General features: G+C 48.6%; 2 protein-coding genes across 2 annotated transcripts in view; one reads left to right on the plus strand and one right to left on the minus strand.

The window, feature by feature from the left end:
* Nucleotides 1-332: 332 nt before the first annotated feature.
* On the plus strand, nt 333-9,178 carry Rcvrn (recoverin). Its single transcript, XM_028869542.2, has 3 exons — nt 333-1,137; nt 5,463-5,574; nt 8,749-9,178. Exons 1-3 carry the CDS (start codon nt 757-759, stop codon nt 8,862-8,864), a joined length of 609 nt encoding a protein of 202 aa, XP_028725375.1. The 5' UTR covers nt 333-756; the 3' UTR covers nt 8,865-9,178.
* Nucleotides 9,179-14,647: 5,469 nt separating this feature from the next.
* Nucleotides 14,648-21,222, minus strand: part of Glp2r (glucagon like peptide 2 receptor) — a 52,863-nt gene continuing 46,288 nt past the window's right edge. The window contains exons 12-13 of the mRNA XM_037201268.1: nt 18,309-18,350; nt 14,648-16,037 (exon numbers count right to left, since the gene is read on the minus strand). Of these exons, the coding sequence (XP_037057163.1) occupies nt 15,711-16,037; nt 18,309-18,350 (369 nt within the window). The 3' untranslated portion in view covers nt 14,648-15,710. The remainder of the gene's footprint in view (nt 16,038-18,308; nt 18,351-21,222) is intronic.

Raw genomic sequence — 21,222 nt, forward strand, 5'->3', positions numbered from 1 at the left:
ATGGATGTGGGGAAGGGGTGCCATCATAGAGTGGTGGATAAAAGGCCTTGCTGAAAAGGTGACTGGGTGAAGGATTAGAAAGGCATCCCATGCAGAGAGAGGTTAAGACCAGGCTTTTTGGAGCCCACTACCTATGATGGGACACCTCAGCACAGCCTAGTGGCGGGGTAGGAGCTTGGACCTGCCTCTTCTAGATGTACCTCCCCATGGGAGGCCTTACCTTCTTGTAGGAGGGAATGGGGGTGGGTTTGGAGAGGGGGCAGGAGGAGGGAATGGGGGGGGATCTTTGATTGGTATGTAAAATGAATTAAAATTTTTTCTTAATTAAAAAAAAGAAGAAGATGCCCTAGGTTAAGTGGCAGGGCTGGAATTTTAAACCCAGCTACCTCGAGCCCCCAAATCCCTAACCACAGCCTTACAAGGTCCTGTGGGTGCCCCTGAGATGGGGGAACACACACAGGGGCCAGGATGACTCTTCCAGGACTTGAGTTCAGGAGAATGCCTGATTCAAGGGTCCCCACTCTGGTCCTTTCTTCTCAGCAGACACAGAGGAGGTGAGTGTCTACTCTCAGCTCTTTATTTTAATCTCAGGAGGGCTCTGTGCCCCTCCTCCTTCCAAGGACTGGGAGGAACTGTCTGCAAATCCCCCCCTAATCCATCAGCACCTGGGTCTCCACCCTACAGCTGCCCACAGCCTCACTAGCCAGGCGACCACACTTGTCCCTCCCGCCCCCACGGCGCCCACTCTCCCTCACCATGGGGAACAGCAAGAGCGGGGCTCTGTCCAAGGAGATCCTGGAGGAGTTGCAGCTCAACACCAAGTTTACCGAGGAGGAGCTGTGTGCCTGGTACCAGTCCTTCCTGAAGGAGTGCCCCAGCGGCCGCATCACGCGGCAGGAGTTCGAAAGCATCTATTCCAAGTTCTTCCCGGACTCAGACCCTAAGGCCTACGCGCAGCACGTGTTCCGCAGCTTCGATGCCAACAGCGATGGTACCCTGGACTTCAAGGAGTACGTGATCGCGCTGCACATGACCACGGCGGGCAAGCCCACGCAGAAGCTCGAGTGGGCCTTCTCGCTCTACGACGTGGATGGCAACGGGGCCATCAGCAAGAACGAGGTGTTGGAGATCGTCATGGTCAGTGTGTCTCTGTCCCGGCCACCTGTGTGGGATCCCCGGGGAGGAGGGCATGGGGTGGAGGGCACAGATGCTGTGTAGCCCAGTGGAGTGGGAAAAGGAAGGATCTCCAACGTCCTGAGAGAATTAGAGGGTACCTCCCCGTAGTGTCATCTGCTTCCCAAAGAACAATCGGGGTGTTTCCTAATACAGTTCAAATTTTCCCTTCCTCCTTCTTCCCTTGTCCCTCCTCCTCTTCCTCTCTCCTCCCCCTCCTCTCTCTCTCTCTTCTCTTCCTCCTTTCCTCTGTCACACGTTTTCCCCTTCCCCATTAAGTCTTCAGTTTTTGGGTTTTGTTTTGTTTTATTCAGTAACACACATGTAGACTCTACAACAGTAAAGTTAAAACACATATGCTTCAATTATAAAGCATTGACCACAGCGGGGAACATGGAATCTAGGTCCTGATTGGTTCTCTTCCTAATCCTGGTGTGGTGGGCCTAGGCAGGGATCCTCAAGGTTCCTGATCCGATCTGTGGAGTTCTCTGTCTCCTCTCCCTTCTGCCTACAGTTTGTTCTGAGTATTTTTGCTGTCTTACAAGTAGTTCTTTTTTATCTGATATATAAGCAGTCTGTGAAATTTAGAAACGATGCCAAAGGGATGTTGCAGACTAAAATCCATAACCCATGTACTTATTGTTAGTACATTGCTACACGCCTTTCCAGTGTTTTATCTGCTTTAAGACAGTTCCGGAATCCTAACATATTTACATGTGACTTTTCCCCACGCCTTTCCTGTTATTCTTTTATCATGAATATTTTCTATATCATCACAGATTTTTCAGAAACATTTTATTTTTCTAGGAGTCTTCCTGTACCGTTCAGGCTGTCCTCAGGTTCTCAGCCTTCTTACCTCAGTCCCCCCAGGAGCTGGGATTACAGATGTGACCACAGGCAGTTTAAAAATATGTTAAGAGCTACTTAAAATTCTACCCTATGGAAATGTCCTAAGGTCATTCATTCAAGCGTCCTATAGTTTTAGACATCAGAGAACTTCAATTTCCCCTCATATTATGTCACTGAAGTTCTTTCTTTGAGTGTCTACCGATTTTCCTCCTAACCCAGCCCCCCACCCCACCCCATCCCTATCACTTGCTTTATTTTTTGAATTCCATTCCTGTTAGAAGGGACAATATTCTTCATATTTTGTGTAATGTTTGGTGCATTTGTAATCATGCTTTTTTACTTGCAAAATTCTCCCTGTCCCTTATTAGGATAAACCACAAACATAATAGCAAGGCCTGTAGCGAGGGGCAGGCTAGGTCATCTCTGGAAAAGGGTCCGACATGTGCTGCTCTCACTGTCTGTGGGGCAAAGCCTGCAGAGCAACCTCCTCTGGGTTAGTTTTGGAGTCCCTGGGTGGCACGGGGTGGGGACCAATTCAAAGCCACCTAAAGAGTGCTAGGTTGATGCTCTTCTAGGAAAAGAGGAAGGAGAGGAGCAGAGAGAAGAGGTAGGGAGGAGAGGCTGAGTCCAAGGCCTCCATCGTCACCGGGTCACAAGGTCATTGTGAAAGCATTGGTCTGGAAGCCAGAAATGATGAGTTCTTGTGCCAGCTCTGACACCAACTCACTATTCAGACCGTGGGAAATGCATATAACCTCCCCTGGTCCAGGGTGAGGCTTTGATGATTTCTATGGCCTTTCCCAGAACCCCGAGGGCTTGACTCCCTCCCACTCTACCACCAACCCACTCAGTGTTGAAGGAGAGGTCACACAGATAGCCGGTCACAGCCAGTATTTAGCCATCATGCCTGGACATGGTGCCGGTAGATCAGGAGAGAGGAATTCTGGGAGTCATCTATACTTCTGTTCATTTCAGGGGGTCTGTGTGCTGCCTATAAAGCCCCTTCCCTGGACTACCAGACTTGGTGTCCTTCTCGTCCTAGCACCAGTGGGCAAGGGCACTTCTTATGGATGTTGACCCTCCTGAAGTCCAGGCATTGTTACCCTTTTGTAGTGTCCTTGAGTCTCCAGGGAGGCAGGGGTTTGGTCAAAGGCAGCAGCTGCCCAGGTTCTCTTGTCAATGTACTTACCCACGGTCTGAGCCTGCCTAACAACTGAGGATCTCTAGCCTTGAGTGTCCTCTGTGAGCCTGGCTGGACCTGGAGCTGCTGAGTCAGTAGAATCCTAGAAACCTGGTATCAGGATAAACAGGGACCACCCTGTTCACTTCTCTGATGTCATATAGGTCAGGAGCACTTCTGGCTTTGTCCTCGATTGGAGGAATCCTAACATATTTACATGTGACTTTCCCCCATGCCTTTTCTGTTATTCTTTTATTATGAATATTTTCCTATTTCATCACAAGTTTTTCAGAAACATTTTATTTTTCTGGAAGTCTCCCTGTGCCGTTCAGGCTGTCCTCAGGTTCTCTGCCTTCTTGCCCCAGTCCCCACAGTAACTGAGATTACAGATGTGACCTCAACCAGATTAAAAATATGTTAAGAGCTACTTAAAATTCTACCCTATGGAAATGTCATTAGGTCAATCGGGATAAACAGGTACCACCTTGTCCAATTCTCTGATCTCATTCAAATAGGTCAGGAGCACGTCTGGCTTTGTCCTCAATGGGAGAGAGAAGAGGCTGGAGGGGATCCCTGGGCCCAACACCCAGCCTTTCTCTGGATTCCTCCCTCAGCTGGAGGGTATCTAAGGGGATTTCTGTGTCCCAAACAGACGTTTGCAAATCTTTTTCACACCTCCCTTCCACGTCCCCAACCTAGTCTATGATCTTCAGAAATGAGATAAGCAGACTCAGGTATAATGCAAGAATGCAGATTCTAGAACTTATCTGCCCGTGTTAGACTCTCTGCTGCCCTGGGTAACTTTGCAGAAGTTTGATGTTTCCAGGTTTGCTTGCTGCCTGTAAAATGGGACCAACAACATCCTCTCTGTAAGGTTCTCTTGAGAATTAATCTAAAAATGCTTAGAAGAGTGATGTGAGTGTTTAGAAAGATGTTAGCCTTTATGGTCATAGGCCAACATCTGGTTAGTCCTGCTAGAGAACTGGGAAAGAGAACCTTGCAGACCCAGAAGACACTGTTTGATTCTCTCAAGCCTGTAGGAGGCAGGGTCTGTGCTAGTGGCCCCCAAACTTCAACCTCGGCGCTGCTGTGAGATAATTGTTGGGATATTTCTATTTCTTACTCTTTTTTTCCTGAACAAAACTATGGCATCTAGTCAGAAAATTCAAATGGCACACTAAAAAGCAAGTTTTCCTCCATATTCACTGTCCCTTACAAAGGTCTCAAAGGTGCTAATGATGCCTGGGTCCTGCCCTCAGGAATTTTGATTCAGTAAAACATGTGGGGCTTTGGTAGGCACCTGGACTGTAAACTTGTTGCCTTAGAGGACACCTGATGCTCCAGGCTGTTTGGGTATCAAGAAAGAGAAGTAATGATGTGGTGGCCCAAGTAATGACCAGGGGCTTCCTTTTCTACACATCCTCTCCAACACTTACCTTTGGTCTTTGCGTCTGGGGTGGGAGTGTTTATTGCTGCGCTGAGGATCAAACCTGGGCCTCCCGCAAGCTAGAGCTTTACCACTGAGCCATGTCCCCAGCCCCATCTGACAAGAGACCCAGACAAGGCAAGCTTTTGTAAGAGTAGCTGTCCCAACAGGTGGAAGGGATACCTTGCTATGGTCTAATGAAGCTGAGCACCTTTACACATACTTGTTGGCCATCTCTCTTTTTTATTTATTTTTTTAAAGAAATGTCTGTCCAGTTCCCTTGTCTGTTTTTAATTCAGTTGTTTATTGTTTTGTTTGCTTTTGTGTGTGGTTTTGTTTATTTGTTTGTTGTTTGTTTGTTTCTTCGTTTGTTTGAGACAGAGTCTCACTATGTAGCCCTGGCTATCTTGGAGCTCCCTGTGTAGACCAGGCTGGCCCCTTTCTCTTTTTCCACCACCCTCAACGGCACTTATTGTTTTAGCATTGAGTTGGAGGTGTTCTTCATATATGATATATATTAATCCCTTATTAAAGTAATCCTTATCAAAGGATTGTAAACATTTTCTCCTATCCCAAGGTTATCTAATCTTGTTGTCTCCTTCGTTGTGTAGAAGCTTCTTAAGTTTTAATATAATCCCAATAGTTCAAATATCATTATCACAACCAACGTCATGAAGCTTAATGCGCCCTCCAGGAATTATATAGTTTGGGCTGGAAAATTAAGTCTTTAATCCATCTCTGGTAGATTTGTGTGTAGTGCGAGACACGGATTTCTCATGACCACTAAGCCCTTACTGCTCCTTGTGACTAGATCTTTCTCTCCGTCTGCTACAGGCTATTTTCAAAATGATCAAGCCTGAGGATGTGAAACACCTTCCAGATGATGAAAACACCCCAGAAAAGCGGGCTGAGAAGATTTGGGCATTCTTTGGAAAGAAAGAGGATGGTGAATTCCATTGTCTTTATTATTTCTGACTTTACAGCCTCTGCTATTTCCTGGAGACCCCCAGCAGGATTCCCTCTTCTGAGTCCCAGTGCCCAGGCCGGGGACACTTCTTGTCACCACACTTTCTCCAAGCTATCTTCAAAGTCAAGGGTAGTTGTCAGCCAGATGCATCGGCGAGGACTAGGTCTACTACTACCCTCCAGCCGATGGGGGGTACCAACACACCCCTATTACTCACCAAACTCACTCACTGCCTGGGCTTGTGGGGGAAAGAAGGAAAACACTATATATCCCAGGTTGACAGTGAACTAGTGGTCCTCTTGCCTCAGCTTCATGAGTACTGGGGTGTCAGGTTTGGCAGTCTTTTAACCTAGAGCTAATGTAAAGTGTGCAGGCTCCCTGGCCATGTGTACACACTGGCGAGTTTAGAGGAATGCTGCCCTTTCTCTCTTCTAGTTACTTGCTATGCAGATGTTCCCTGCACAGTGAGAATAGGAGAAGACAGCAGCTCACCCAGCAGAGACCCCAGAACTAACCAAGAAGCTACTTTCAGTGACCTCAAAACCCCACCAAGAAGGGATTAGAGTCAATGACATTGCTAGGAGTTTATTGAGAGGAGAGCCACCAAGGGAAACCGGGCAGGGACCTGTGGCTGGGAAAGCCCATGTCATGAGGACCTGGCCCCCATCTGGGAATCAGTACAGGGATAAAGGACAGGGAGGAAGGATAGGTAAGAAGCACCTAGGCCGTGACACTCTAAGACAGTGCTGGCATTCATTGGGATGTCCTCACTGGGCCTTTCAGTGTCCTTGCGCTGCTTAGTGGCTGCCTGGGAGCAGCCTCTGGAGCTTGAAAGAGTGATGAATTCCAGAATGTGGCAGCTGGAGCTGTTGGTTCATGGCACGCACAGCCATTATGGGAAGGATACAGTACAAGAATTGGTATCATCATACACACACACACACACACACACACACACACACACAAACACACACACAATGTACGCATGTGGGGGTGGGAGGTGGGACGAAGCAACAGACAGACAGACAGAAAGAGTCAGACTGACTTGGTGTCAGACAGGGTCTACAGATTCATAGCCACATGGGGCTTGATAATGAACTTGAGTGCAGTGGATGATAGCCCCACTGAGAGTCAGGAACTGGTAAACAGCCCTGAAGAGTTCTCACATTTCCCCTAGGGAAATATGGAGCTTATTGCTACCATGTCATATAATTTTCTTTTATTTTTTAAGAGATGTAAGCATCCGAGTTGTTTAAAACCCGAGGTGTCTCAGTAAATACAGTACAGCGTAGCTCAGGCATGTCTGACACACCCTCATGTGTCCTCTGGGGCACGCTTTTACCAGGGCTAAAGAAACAAATCCTCAGAAGGATACAAAATAAAGGTGGAGATGATCTATCTCTACTCCACAGTCAAATGATGGCGTCAGAGGAAGACCCTTACCAGGGCTAAAGAAACAAATCCTCAGAAGGATACAAAATAGAGGTGGAGATGGTCTGTCCCTACTCCACAGTCAAATACTGGCATCAGAGGAAGACCCTGAGGTGGGAGCCAGGGTGAGGGAAGCAGGCTCTCGGAGCGCGCAGTTCATAGCGGTGCTCACTCTCAAGGGGCAGCCGTATCCCTGCACCCCCTAAAAGTGAACAACTCCTTACATATTGTGCCTAGGCACTCCCCTGGTTCCATTGTGCACCCAGCCCCATTGGCACTTGCCCCCTGAACGCTTGGCTTGCATGGATTCTGGGTGGGTTAGATGGCTTCCTGTGACGCTTAACTTCTGAATCCTCCCCCACTTCCCTCTGGGTCTGTCTGTCCACGTGTCAGGGTCCCTCTGCTACTTTTTGCTAATCTGAAAAGTGCTCCACCGGAAAGGCTGGTGTTAGAATGCTGGCTGTCACTGCTGGGGTGTGTGTGTGTGTGTGTGTGTGTGTGTGTGTGTGTGTGTATTTCACATGCCCCATCTGAAGACAGCATTGTCATAGTAGCAGGCTCCAGGGATGGGACTTTCAAGCTTGGAGTGAGGCTGGTGAGGCAGTTAGAACTTTGAAATCCAATGTCACCACCCAGACTTAGGCAGAGAAGTATCCTGGATCGATCCCAGCTCCAGTAAGAACTAAGGATGTCCAAAGGCCATGAATGTAAGCCAATGGAAGTTGAATCTAACTCTGCGGTATTGTGTCCACACTGTACTGAGGATCCTGAGAGTGACCCTGAACAGGAAAGATCTGTCTCACCCTAGACTTCTTTCTACACGGGAATGTCTTCCCACAAGACCCTCTGAGGATGAGCTTTGCCTCACTCTCTTCTGCTACACCCCAGCCTCTGTGATGTTTGTAACCCCAAGAACAGTAGCATGAAGCCCAGAGAGGAAGGGTGCAGTGCTATGCATTTGGCTAGACTGAGACACACACACACACACACACACACACACACACACACACACACACACACACACACACACACACACACACACACACACCCATGCACACACACAAGGAAACCTGGCTGGCTGGAAGCAGAGGCTCTCTCTCTCTCCATCCTCATCCCAAATGAGGTAGAACAGACTGAGAGAATTGCAAGCAGGGGAGGCAGTCACAAAGGATGTGTCACCTGGTGTCACAAGGTTGTTTGAGTACTATGGGCACACAAGAGACTTTGCTGCAAGCAAGGCTATCCTTAGCATGCCTCTATTCCCTTGATCTCTCGCTCGTCACTCCTTTGGGGACACAGCTCCTACTTCCGCACTGAGACTTTAGGCCTGCCTCTCTCAGCCTCCTAGATTTGCCCCTAGAACTTTAGGCTGGAGCTGGGGGGCAATTTTGAAGGCATATGAAAAGAGGTATTTATAATCATTGATGATTTCGATGTGTAATAACCAACAAGGCAAGAGCTCTGCCCAAGCAGAAGGAACAGGGTATAGGAATAGGTTCTGGGAGACATCTATGATGCGAATATTTGGTTGTCTTGGGCTGATTTGAGGGAGGATCAAGGGTCTTGAAGGAGGGGTGACATCTGGTAGGGTAGTGGGGGTCCCTGGGAGTCCTGAGTGTTCAGTATATTTTCACACAGTTTTACTAGGTGTGGAGGTTGGGGAATCACCTTCTGCAGCTTGAGACGGCCAGTCCTGACTAATGCTTCTCCTCGACTACACAGATAAACTCACCGAGGAGGAATTCATCGAGGGGACCCTGGCCAATAAGGAAATCCTACGACTGATCCAGTTTGAACCTCAAAAAGTGAAGGAGAGGATAAAGGAAAAGAATCAGTGATGGGAGCTGCCCACCTCCTCCCCCACCCCTCACATAAACACCCGCAGTGTGAGCATGCTCACATGTCAGCATGCTCGCGTGCACGCACGAGTGGGCACACACACACACACACACACACACACACACACACACACACCCTGGGCCTGGAGAGATGGGGAACCAAACCTCTCCTTGCCAACTAAAGGTCCTTAGCAGGACACGGTTTCTGCTTCCTTTTGTCTTCGGTGACCCTCCCTTCCCACCCTACCTGTCTCCTTCTCCTGCCCAGGTAGCCTTGTGATAATCCCAGGCTTAGGTCATAGGAGTCCCAAATGTCAGCCCTGCTTAAGCTCCTTTGGGGATTGCTGGGTAAGCAGGTTGCAATAAATGCAAGACTGGGCACACAGCTGGCTAGTCATTTTCCACCTGGAAAAGGAACCGCTTCCTGGCAGCTGGATGGGTTGATGTGATTGCAGCTCTAGGCCAGCGAGGGTGCTGAAGGAGATGCGAATGGCCCTGAGTGGTGCTCTCCTGAGAGATAAAGGTCTCTGAGGGAAGATGATGGATCTTGTTTCTTCGGGTTAGGTTTTTTTCAAGACAAAGTCTCACTCTGGAGCCTATGCTGATCTTGAACCCAGAACGATCTACCTGCTTAAGCCTTCCATGAGCTAACATTACAGGCATGGGCCTCTCTACCAGGCTGATGGAGCTTAATGCCAGGACCAAGGTTACCATGGTGACATGCAGAGCACTAAGGGAATACATAACACTCTAGGGGCTGGCTTGGCAGTAATGACCAGAGACGCTATTTCCGATGAAGCGATACATTCAGACCCACTCACAGCAGACTCTAGGGGGGAATGGGAGGAAGGCGGAGAGCTCGCATCTCAGAGTGACTGGCACAGCCACGGATGCAGGAAGGGGCATCTGCTTCCAGAGAACTGTAATCCCGAAATGTCCTTTGCAGCCTTTGCCAGTGCCTGTGCCAGTCCAAGTAGGAAAGGTTTGTTTTGGGGAGCAAGCTCCTAGCAGGGTGGATAGAATACGTGGACGAGACTGGGGGCCAGTGGTGACAATGGTGGCCCGGGTTCAGGAGTGGCAGAGGGACGAAAGGACAGCTGCAGAGGGTAGCATCCTGCCACTGACACGTGAGAAAAAAGAGGAGCAAGGATGGCAGGAGGGCTGTGGCTGGCTACATAGCAGTGCCATCTACCGAGACAGGAAACCTTGGGGTGGCACTGTTTTCAGGGGATGGACAGGAGCCCTGCCTGGTTGGGTGGGTAGTGAAGAGGGAGCCATAGATGCCCCCCTCTCCCTGCCCCCAGGCCCTCATGTAGGAGACAAGGAAACAGAACTCATAGAAGCAGCTTGTCCAAGGCCAGCCAGCTGAGAGGCAGAGACTGAGCCAGGGACATGTACCAGTATACATGGCTCCCTTGAAGCTCCAGGGCTGGGGCTACCCAAGAATGCCTCAAGTGGCTTCTCCAAGACCACAAGACTCGTGTAGAAAGCCCATTGATTCTCCAACCTGGAGTTCCAAGATGAGGTCAGGGAAATATATGGATGCTCTGACCCTTCACCGACCTGTACACAACTCCCTGAGGCTGGGGTGTCTCCCTTTGCTGGTGTTCGGGGTGATCCTTTGCAGCTCCCAAGACTTAGCCACAGTGATGTCCCAATCACCAACCCAGAGACACTGCTCTTAGGAGAAAGAGAACAAGATAGTGAGCACCTGAATGCTGTCTGTGAGTCAGGCACAGTGTGAGGCTCTTTGTAGTTACTATTTTAGGGGTGGAAGTATTACCACATCTGCAATATAGATGAGAACACTGATGAAAGAAGAGTAGGACTTAGGACTTACATTAGAGCCTTTCTGATGACACCAGAGTGCCTGCAGAAGTTTTGGTCCTGGACATGACAGGATCATGAATCTTGGGATAGTTCATCATCTATGGCAGAAGAGAGATGCAACACACAGCATCTCCAGAGCAATTCAGGGATGAGGGAATGAGTGGGCACATCACCTGTTTAAGATGCTTCTCCGTTATAGAAATGGTGGGTAGCTGGGAGCCAGTGCAGGGAGGGGACTGGGGAATTTAGTCGATCCCACAGTGACTTAGGGATCCCCTCCAGGCCTCTTCCCATCCCTTCCTTGATTAAGACTCCTGGTGGACTATGAGACTGGGGGCTTCTTATTTCCATCGGAGGTCTGGATATCATTGTCACTCAAGTCTGAAAGAACAGGCTGCCTAATCATGAAGTCCCTGTGGCTCCCACAGATTCACCCATACGTCTCTTAGTGCCTGGTGCCCTTGCTGTGCCCGGACACCAGATTTTCCACTACGGCGGGCATGGTTGTAGGGCTCCTGATGTGCTGCAAAGTCTTCTGTAGGAAGATCCGTTAGAATGACTCCATGATAGACGTGGAAGTCATCATGAGAAGCAGCTCTCCTAGAGCGGTCGATCGCTTTACTTCCCTCCTCAGGCTTAGACACTATCCATGGAACCAGGGGGTGATAGACACCAAGATGTTCCCATTTTTGGCTCCTGTGAATAATGCTTCTATAGATGGCAGTGGATGCCTCGGTTCCTGCTTCCAGGCTTGGGGTATTCAATCAGAATATCCGCAGTCAGATCCAGCCATGCCTGGGTTCCTCCTTCTAGACACTGGGTATTCTATCCGAATAAATGGAATCAGATGCAGCCATTGCTCCATTTAAAAGGTTTCCACACAGGGAATAGTAACATGTGGCTGTAATCCCAGCCCTTGGGAGGCTGGGGCAGAAGGATTGTAAATTCAGGGTCACTGTGACTACACACTGAGTTTCGGGCCAGCCTTGGCTACATAGCAAGATTCTGTTTCAAGAAAAGGAAAATAATGGGGAGGGGGTGGGCAGTGTTTGGGGATGGAGCCCAGAGGCACAGCATTTGCTTGGCATGTACAACGGCCCGTTTTGTCACCCAGTGTCAGAAGGACTGTGGGCAGCAGGCTAGACCTGCAAGCAACCAGCACACTGAGAGATTTAAGAGCTGGTTTGGAAAAAGAGACCACTGGCCTAACCCTTTTGACAGCTGACCTCTGCTTCCAGCCCTTCCGAAACGGTGGACCACACCCTTTCTCCCCACTTCTTCTCAGAACCAGTTCAAGGGATTCCCCAGGCAGGTGGGAGACTTCCGGCTCAATTAGAAACAGAGAATGGACGGCAGGAAAACCAACTTAAAACAAACTCGTTTTAATCAGCAGCACAACAAAGCGGAAGAAGTGTGGGAGGGTGACTCTGTCTACAGATGCTTTAGGGAAACCCCTCTCCCTGTTCCTGATAAGATCTCAGACAGCCCCCCCCCCATCTAGGCAAAACCTGACACTCACCAGGGGCGCTTTAACCCTCTCTCAGCCAGTGGATCTGGAACCACTTTTCCACACCAGCCCTGGGCTGGGCACATGCTAGAAAAGCAAGATGTCCCAGCATTCTTGGAGCTGCCTGCCCAGTAACAGGGAAAGGAAGTACGTTTGCAAAAAAGAGAGAGAAATGGGATATGTGTTTGAATATAAATTCTGGAAATTTAGATACCCCAAACCCTTGCTTCATTATGCACTTGCTTAATGTCTGTCCACACCCTGCAAACCGGGGCTGGGAATGGCGTAGAATGTAAGGGGACACCAGGAAAGCTCCATAGTCGAGATAAATAATATTTTAATGCAATCACTCAATACCAAAATTATTGATAAAATGAACACACTATTAGCATTGTAGACAAGGTCATGGTTAGAACCTATGCTAGCATCCTGGGCCTTCATCTTTTGCACACTCAACCCTGCCCTGGTGGCAATAAACTTTATCCTTACAAGTGGCCTATGGGCTATAGTTAGTGGGTTTGACTTTTTTTAAAAAAAAATTGCATTAAGTTACAATTTATTTTATCACTGTGCTTTTCAGAGGCAACTGACCACCTTAAGTGGTTCACCCTTGTCCTTGCTGACTTGCTCATCTTGTTCTGGTCTTGCCTTCACATCTCCTAATAAAGAGAGTGGCCAGGTAAGACACAATGTACAATTAGATTCGAATTTCAGATGAATTTCAGTCTATTATAGGATAAACTTAACATAAGGAGATTATTCATGGATATCTTCTGAAGTTCACATACAATGGAATATCTTGAGTTCCATTTGCTGAGCCCAGAAACTCTGCTTGAGAAGTATCAAGGCAGTGTTCCTATCCATGGCAACATCCCCCACCATGGGCACATACCCCCCACCCAGGCAACATCCCCCACCATGGACACATACCCCACCCAGGCAACATACTCCACCATGGACACATACTCCACCATGGACACATACCCCACCCAGGTAACATACCCCACCATGGACACATACCCCACCATGGACACATACCCCACCATGGACACATACCCCACCATGGACACATACACTTTGCCCACTAAAAAACAGCACTCCTCGCCATCTGCACAATGTTTCTACAAACAGTTCCTCCCTCAGTCATTCTGCAACCTCTTGCCTTGTGGCCTCCGTAACTGAGCCTGGCCTTGGCTGCCTGACCCTCCTCAGCCTCCGTAGGTCAGGTCAAATGCAGCTGATTTCCCATTGGCATGAAGGTCCAATAAGCCTAACAGCTGTAGAGCCTTGGGCTTCTTGCGCCACCCCCGGCAAGTCCACACTCAGCCGGAGTCCTTTTCCCTCCCCTGGGCTGTCGGCACCTGTCTGGGAAGAAAAATTCTTGTCCATGGGGCTTGAGTCAGGAAAGTAGTGGATTAGCCTCCTGGAGCAGGAAGCCTGGCTATCAAAGGATCAATGGAAGGATGTTCCTTCTCTGAGGTATGTAGAACAAGTGGGCTGGTAGAAGCTGACTTCAGAAGGACAGGAGGACCCAGGAAGAAGAGGACAGAACCAATGACAACATTCAGAAGGCTCCGGGCAGCTGAGGCCAGAGAAAGGACAGTGTGGTGAATCTTCACTGTCAGCTTGCCTGGACTTAGAATCGCCTCGCAGACACACCTTTCACTGTGCCTTCGGACATTTCTAGAGAGGCTTACCTAAGGAGGGAAGACCCTGAACGTGGGCAGCACCATCCCACCCGCTGAACAAGGTGGAAAAGGAGCTCAGAGCACCAGCCTCCTTCTTTCACTGCTGCCCGACTTCCTGGTTTGCCCAGTTTTGCTGCTGGTCTGATGTACAGCCTGGTCATGGCTTCCCCACCAGACCACGGCTTCCTATCCTGAGGAACACCTCCCAGAAGGCTTTGCCTCAGTGATGCTGGTCTCTTACTAAGTGGATTCATCATCCTCAGCTGACCAGAAGCTACAAACTCAATTCAAAACAGCTCAGACAACCCTTGTAGGGTCTTTGCTTCCCTCTAAAAATTCACAAGCCAGGCCTCTATCAACCGCATCTCCCTCAACACTCCAATTGTCTGGTAACACCCATGAAGATTTGAACACTCAGAGGCTTCTCCAGTCTGAAGTTCCAAACACTTCTACAATCCTCCCCCAAAAGACATAGTCAGATCTGTCATGGCAGTAGCCCACTCTCCAGTACCAATTTCTGTCCTGATTTGCTTTTTTATTCTGCCATGATAAACATCATGACCAAAAACAAGTTGGGGAGGAAAGGGTTTATTTGACTCACACTTCCACATCAGTCCATCACTGAGCAAAGTCAGGGTATGAACTCAAGCAGGAGCAGAGGCAGGAGGTGATAGAGGAGTGTGCCTTACTGGCTTGCTCCTCATGACTCACTCAGCCTGCTTTCTTATACAACCCAGGACCACCTGCCTAGGGATGGCACCACCCACGGTGGGCTGGGCCCTTCCACATCAACCGTTAATCAAAAAAAATGCTCCCACAGACTTGCCTATGGGACAGTATGATGGAGGAACAGTCCTCAGTTCAGAGTTTCTCTTCCCGGAGATTTCTAGGTTTGTGTCAAGTTGACAAAAAACAACCAGCATGCTGACTAGAACAGTGACCAGCCACCCCATGAGTCACCTCATGATCCTGCAGCTCCACTAGAACCCCTACCCCTCACCACTGTGCCTTCCTCACCTTGATGGACTGCACTCTCAAGCCATGAGCCCACATGGCACTTCACCTCTTAAATCACCAGGCCATTTGGTCACCGCACTGAGGACAGAAACTAACATACAGTGTAGTGACATTCCAACTTCTGTCAACCCCAGACAGAAGTGAGATGGAGAAAGGGAGGCGAGACTTGACAGGAGAGGAAGAGAAGAGAAACAGGGAGGAGAGGGATCTGGGGGACAACATGGGGTCACCCCCTGTCCAAGGAGAGTGGTATGTCCCAGGTGAGCAGCAAATGCATAATAGTCACTCCATCTATCCTGCCCAGGGTTCGTTTGCCAAGGGCGAACCTCCCAGAATTTCCTCAGATGCTTGTCAAACCCTTCCAATTCTTGGTCATCACCCCACACTTGCTCTCTCAGAATGTTGGTCATGGTCCCCAGGACTTGACACTTCAAAGCTTCCTGTGGGGTTCCGGTGCACCCTACACCCAGAAAGAGGCCATGTACCATGAGGGGGAAGGAGATACTAGCTGGACCCTATTTAGTAAGTGACTTCTCTTCTTGGAAGGCTACATTCACTTGAATTTAGGGCAAGGCCCCAGAGATCAGTGAACATTCTGGGACATACACCTGGCAGGGGAACCAGTAGGGTGACCATGGCAGGAAGGGCCGTGGGCATTACACAGACTCATTTATACCGAGCTTGACAACCCAGGAGAGACAACTTCACATCAGAATGGGCATAGTGAGCAGGAGGAGGATCCCGGGCTCATCAACATCCTTCTCAAGAGTCGCCAGTGGCGGAGCTGGAGCAACAGACCCTGCCCTAGATCTCACTCTCTTCCAAAATCTCCTCCATGGTATTGGCCAGGGTGAAGTCGCCCTCACTGCTCTCAGACAGGCTGCTTCCCCGGGGCCAAGCTCCCCGGCCCCGGTGAGACCTAGCCCCCAGCTCCCCCCGGGTCTCAGAGGCCAAGTGGGAACTGCAGGTTGAGGACTGCAGCTTCCGAAGTGTCTCAGCGCCATCTCCCTCCGACAGCTTCTTGGAACATTTCCCCAGGAACCGGAAGTTCTTCCCCAGGACACAGGCTCTGCAGCGCCAGTGGCGAGCTAGCAAGAAGCGGCCCCAGGACTTGCGCAGCTCAGCCTTCACCTGCCAGGGGGAGACAAAGGTGGGGTCACTGGAGTCACTGGAGTCACTGGAGTCATTGATCCCCTGTCCATTCAGCAGGTGTTTATTAAGTGGCTCCTGGGAGCTACCTTGGGGCTACCTTTAACTTTTACCGGTGGAGCAGAACAAAGACAAGAAAGACACGTGAGCACAAACACTGAAGATACCATGAGACAGGAGCAGTAGGGGGTGTGGTGAAGGCTGTTAAATTCATGCTATAGGAGGTCATGGTCTGGTTTTAAGTTCCTGTGCTGAAAATGGAGTCAGCCATGCTAAGTTTCTATTCCACCAAAATAAACTGAGAGTTACCAGCCAAATTTCCCCAAAAGGCCAGTTTCATCTGGTATGGTAGCAAAGGTCCCTCTACCTTAACTCATCTACAAAAAGGTTGCCTGCAGTAATCTCATGTTCACCGGGCACTTCTCTACATGAATGCCCATGCCTGTCTGTGCTGGATAGTTTTACGCCAACTTGACACAAGCTAAAGTCGTCTGGAACCTCAATTAAGAAAATGCCTCTGTAAGATCAGGCTGTATGGCAGCCTGTAGGACATTTTCTTAATTAATGATTGATGGGGAAGGGCCTAGAAGCCATCGTAGATGGTTCCATCCCTGGGCTGGTGGTCCTGGGGCCTGTAAGAAAGCAGGCTGAGCGAGCCATGAGGAGAAAGCCAGTAAGCAGCACGCCTCCATGGCCTCTGCATCAGCTCCTGCCTCCAGGTTCCTGTCCTGGTTTTCTTTGGTGCTGTAGAAGTGTAAAGCCAAACAAATCACTTCCTCCCCAACTTGCTTTTTGGTCATGGTGTTTCATCACAGCAACAGAAACCCTGACTAAGACACTGTCTTACAAGAAAAATCACTTTGAATCATTTTGTTCTTAATTTCTGCTTCCCTCATTCTTTTTCTATCTACTAAAACAAGCCCTTCTGCCCTCCTTATTGGAACGGTTATTTTATTTCATGGGATGGAACATTGCCTGGCCCTAGACTTCATAAAGCCAGGTTAAAACTGTCCACCATTGTTTCCCTTTCTGCCTTTTGATGGGACGCTGGAAGATCGAGACACGGTGTTCGGGTGGTGGCTTTACAGAGCAGCATTTTAGCTGGAACCTTCCTGACGGGCAGGGAGCTCCCATGTGGAGACACAGAAACAGCAGCAAGCCAAGGAGAAGTGGGGTTTGCTGCTGAGATGCATCCATTCTACTGGAGGAGACAGCCCCGGGAGTGGAGGGTGGAAAGGATGAAAGGGGGCTGGAAACTACTGACTCATGAAAACACCCTCCTGGCCTCTGCCTCTCGCCCCTTAAAGCCTTTTCTCGGGTACTCTAGTTTGGATAAGGCTCTTGCATTGAAGGTTTAGTCTCCAGCCCTTGCCCCTCTTGGGAGATGGTAGAACCTTTAAGATGTGAGGTATAATGGAAGGAAGTCAGGAGAGGGGCTATTCCTGGAGGGGATACTAGAATATGAGCGCTCTCTCTCTCTCTCTCTCTCTCTCTCTCTCTCTCTCTCTCTCTCTCTCTCTCTCTCTCTCCCTCCCTCCCTCCCTCCCTCCCTCCCTCTCTCCCCCTCCCTCTTTCCCTCCTTCCCTCCCTCATTCATGAGGTGAGCATCTCATTCCACTGTGTAGTCCCATCATTATGAATGGTCTCACCACAGGCCTAAAGGCAAGGTGGTCAGGCAAACAACCATTGACTGAAACCTCTGAATCCATGCGCCAAACAAACCCTTCCTTCTTTGTAGGTCGATTATCTCGGGTGTTTGTTACAGTAACAGAAAGCTGACTAGCACACAGAGGAAACAGAATGTAGTAAAAATAAGAAGAGCATTGCTCCCAGGCACTCGGTGTTGACTTTGTGCTGAGCATGCCCAGGGCACCACTATGAACAGGGCCAGCTGTTGTTCATATTTTACACATGAGAAAATCGAAGCCAAATGACTAAGCCACAAAGCTTCTAAGTGGTCAGCCAAATGTTTGGGTGCAGATTTTTTAGACCCTAAAGTCCAAAGTTGCCTCTTCCATCACATTTTTAACCCTTTCATGTCTCCAACAGACTGAGGGCTGTGTTCCGAGCTTCTCAGACCATCCCGTGAGTCTAATCTGCCTCCTGTTCCCCTCTAATGGATGTTCACAACAAAAGTTTGTGCCAGTACATACTAGTGACAGTTATACAATCACACAAATGGAAACCCCTAGGGAGCCTGGAATGATAACCTCCACCTCACCAGAGGCTGGGATGGCAGTGTAGAAAACATACCTCTCCATTGGCAAAGCCATACTGCAAGGCCACCAGAAATCCCTGGAACAAAAGGAAAATGTAATGTGAAAATGTAGTAGACACATCTACTCCTGCTTGGTAGAAGATGTGTCTGAGAGTCACCAGCAATGTCCTAGGATATCTGCTCCTGAAGTGGCATTCTAATGTGGTGCTTACACAGAATGGAGTCAGCCATGCTGGCTGGTGTCTCTTCTTACCCTGACACCTGCTACGCACATCAGTAGCCTCCTGGGTACTTGTGGGGACCCTTAAGTCCATGATAATTGGCCTCCTGAGACCCAAGGTCATTCAGTGATACAAACACAGGCAAGGCCACAATCCTATTTCTACTTTTTCATGGTGGTTACTGACTAATTCACTTTTTCTTCCTCCTCTCTTTCTTTGACATGGGGGTCTCACTGTGTAACCCTGGCTGACCTTGAACTCACAGAGATCTGTTTGCGTCTGCCTCCCAAGTGCTGCCAGCTTGTATTCTTTCCCCAGCCTCATTCCCTGAGCTTATGGCATAGTTGCTAACCCTGAGGTTTTCATGTTTTAGGACCGCCATCACCACAATAATTGTCCCAAACAGGCTCTGTGACACCAGCAAGGCCGACTGGAGCTCTTTCCACTGGAAAGGAGAGGAGGTTGTCTTCTCTCCCCTGTGTCTGTCATAATAATTATAATTACAGAGAGTGTAAGCTCAGAGATACAGCTGGCATCTCCCCATAACGTGGAGAGAGAGAGAGCCTTCCTGGGCATGAAGCCAACGCCAGAGACCAGTGATGGTGGGTGACAGATTGCTCGTGGATTGCTTGTGGACCTGCATCTTGTTATGCCTGGTCCTGAAATTTTCACTTATGTGACTTAATAAACACCCTTATATTCTTGTCAAGCTATTTCCTTTGAAGTGATAGATTATTTCCCTCTGGTGGTTTCTAATCTCACTTAGCACAAAATAAACTCCCTAAGCGTAAAAGGTCTGAGGTGATCTGGGCTCCCGGCCTCTGTGGTGCTGGCCTCATCTCACGCCCCATTTTCTCTCAGTCACTATAGCCCAGCCAGTTTGGTGACCCTGAGCCGGAATGTCCAGTGAAGACTGTCAGAGCCTCATCCGAAGGGCATCTAAAGGGCATGGCATGTGATGACAAATCCATATTATTTTGGTCACCAAACTATACACAACAGACACTTAACATAAGGCCTTGAAATGCTGGAACTTATGTGGCTTGTAAGCTTGATCTGGTGGCTCTGGCTGTACTGTTGTAGATTATGCCTTCAAATCATTATTTTTTTAAAGATTTTTCTAAGTGAGTGTGTGTGTGTGTGTGTGTGTGTGTGTGTGTGTGTGTGTGTGTGTGTGTGTATGTGTGTATTTGAACAGGTATTCAGGTACCTGCAAAGGCCAGAAGAGAATGTTGGACCCCCTAGAGCTGGAGTTACAGGCTGTTTTGAGCCACTTCAGGTGAGTGTTGAGAACCAAACTCAAGTCCTCTGCAAGGACAGCTAGGAATCTTAACTGCTGAGCCATCTCTTCAGCTCCCACGCTGTTATTTTAAAAATTGGTCCACTCCTCCGAAATTTTCTGATTTCACAGTAAAACATAACCGTAGCCTTAGAAACAAAGACTTCTTCTTCATATAACAATGATTATTTATCAATTAATGTTCAAATGGTCTTGCAGAATATGTCCCAGGCAAAGGTGTTTGCATTTAGAATCTCTGCTTATGTTCAGATTCACTTAGCTTGAAGGCAGTGGGTCTGAGTTCTCTGTCCTTAGAGTTGCTTGGGTGACCTGACTCGGTCAGAGAGGGTGAATCAGCAGAAGCTGCAACCCTTTCATTGAATGGCCTAGCCTCTGACGTCATACATCATCACTCTACAAAACCTAATCGCCACCAGGGTCAGTGCCATCCGGTATGGCTGGGGCCTAAACAAGGGTGTGGATATCACTCAGATTACCACAGCTCACTTATTTCTCAAGCCCTTTCACACTTCCTGTGTCCTGGAATGTTCTTTCCACTAATTTCTACCTAATTTGGCTTCTTCAAATTCAGATATCAGCTCAAAATCACCACAAAGAGGTCCTGAAGGCTGTCCAACTTTAATGAGGACTGGAGTTATATTGCTATGTGGCTATTACCAGCCCATCTCTGTATCACTCACAGTGACAGTGGCTTCCATGTATAGACTTCACTACCAGATCCCCAGCAACTGAAAATATCTGGCACATAATAGAATTATATTACATATTTATTGAATGAATGAATGAATGAATGAATGAATGAGTTGGGCTTCTGTCACTTGAGATAAAGGGTTTTGTCTTGTACAATGTCAAGCTACTTCTAAACTGTGATGACATATCTTACTTTCTATTCTTTTCATGGCTTTTTAGAATATATATCTCAACTTTCCATAACTGATATGGAGATCTGTGGAGTCTGTGCTGTGGGTCTGACAGGGGAACAGATATTTGTGAACCCCCAAGCACTTGAGGGTTTAAAGGAAGAGTCTCAAAATGCCAGACCCCACAAGAATGGGCACATCTCCAACTGAAGGATCACAATGATAGGCTGACTCTTTCTATATCTTATTTATCGATTTATTCATTTATTTAAGATATGGTTTCACAGTGTAGCTCAGGCTGGTCCAAAACTCCTACCTAGGTATCCCAAATCCCGAGATTACAGGTATGTGCCACCATGCCAAGATTTCCTATATCTTTTGACACTAAAGAAGTATGACCCTGGCGGGGGGGGGGGGGAGTTGTCTCTGATCTTTACAGTTACCACTGCCAACATGTCCCTTCTGAATAAGGCCAGGAACCTCCCAGCTAGATACTGTCTGCAAGTGTGGGCTTCCCCTTTTCTCATGCACCAGAAGAGTCTACTTCTGGGTGGGGCCTTTTTCACAC

Source organism: Peromyscus leucopus, chromosome 8b (assembly GCF_004664715.2).
Source record: "Peromyscus leucopus breed LL Stock chromosome 8b, UCI_PerLeu_2.1, whole genome shotgun sequence".
Taxonomy (NCBI): domain Eukaryota; kingdom Metazoa; phylum Chordata; class Mammalia; order Rodentia; family Cricetidae; genus Peromyscus; species Peromyscus leucopus.

Bases quoted from the DNA above. Each gene is read 5' to 3' on its own strand.
- Rcvrn (XM_028869542.2), top strand. From the start codon at position 757: ATGGGGAACAGCAAGAGCGGGGCTCTGTCCAAGGAGATCCTGGAGGAG. The intron at 1,138-5,462 runs GTCAGTGTGTCT...CGTCTGCTACAG, and splicing joins AGGTGTTGGAGATCGTCATG to GCTATTTTCAAAATGATCAA. The intron at 5,575-8,748 runs GTGAATTCCATT...TCGACTACACAG, and splicing joins CTTTGGAAAGAAAGAGGATG to ATAAACTCACCGAGGAGGAA.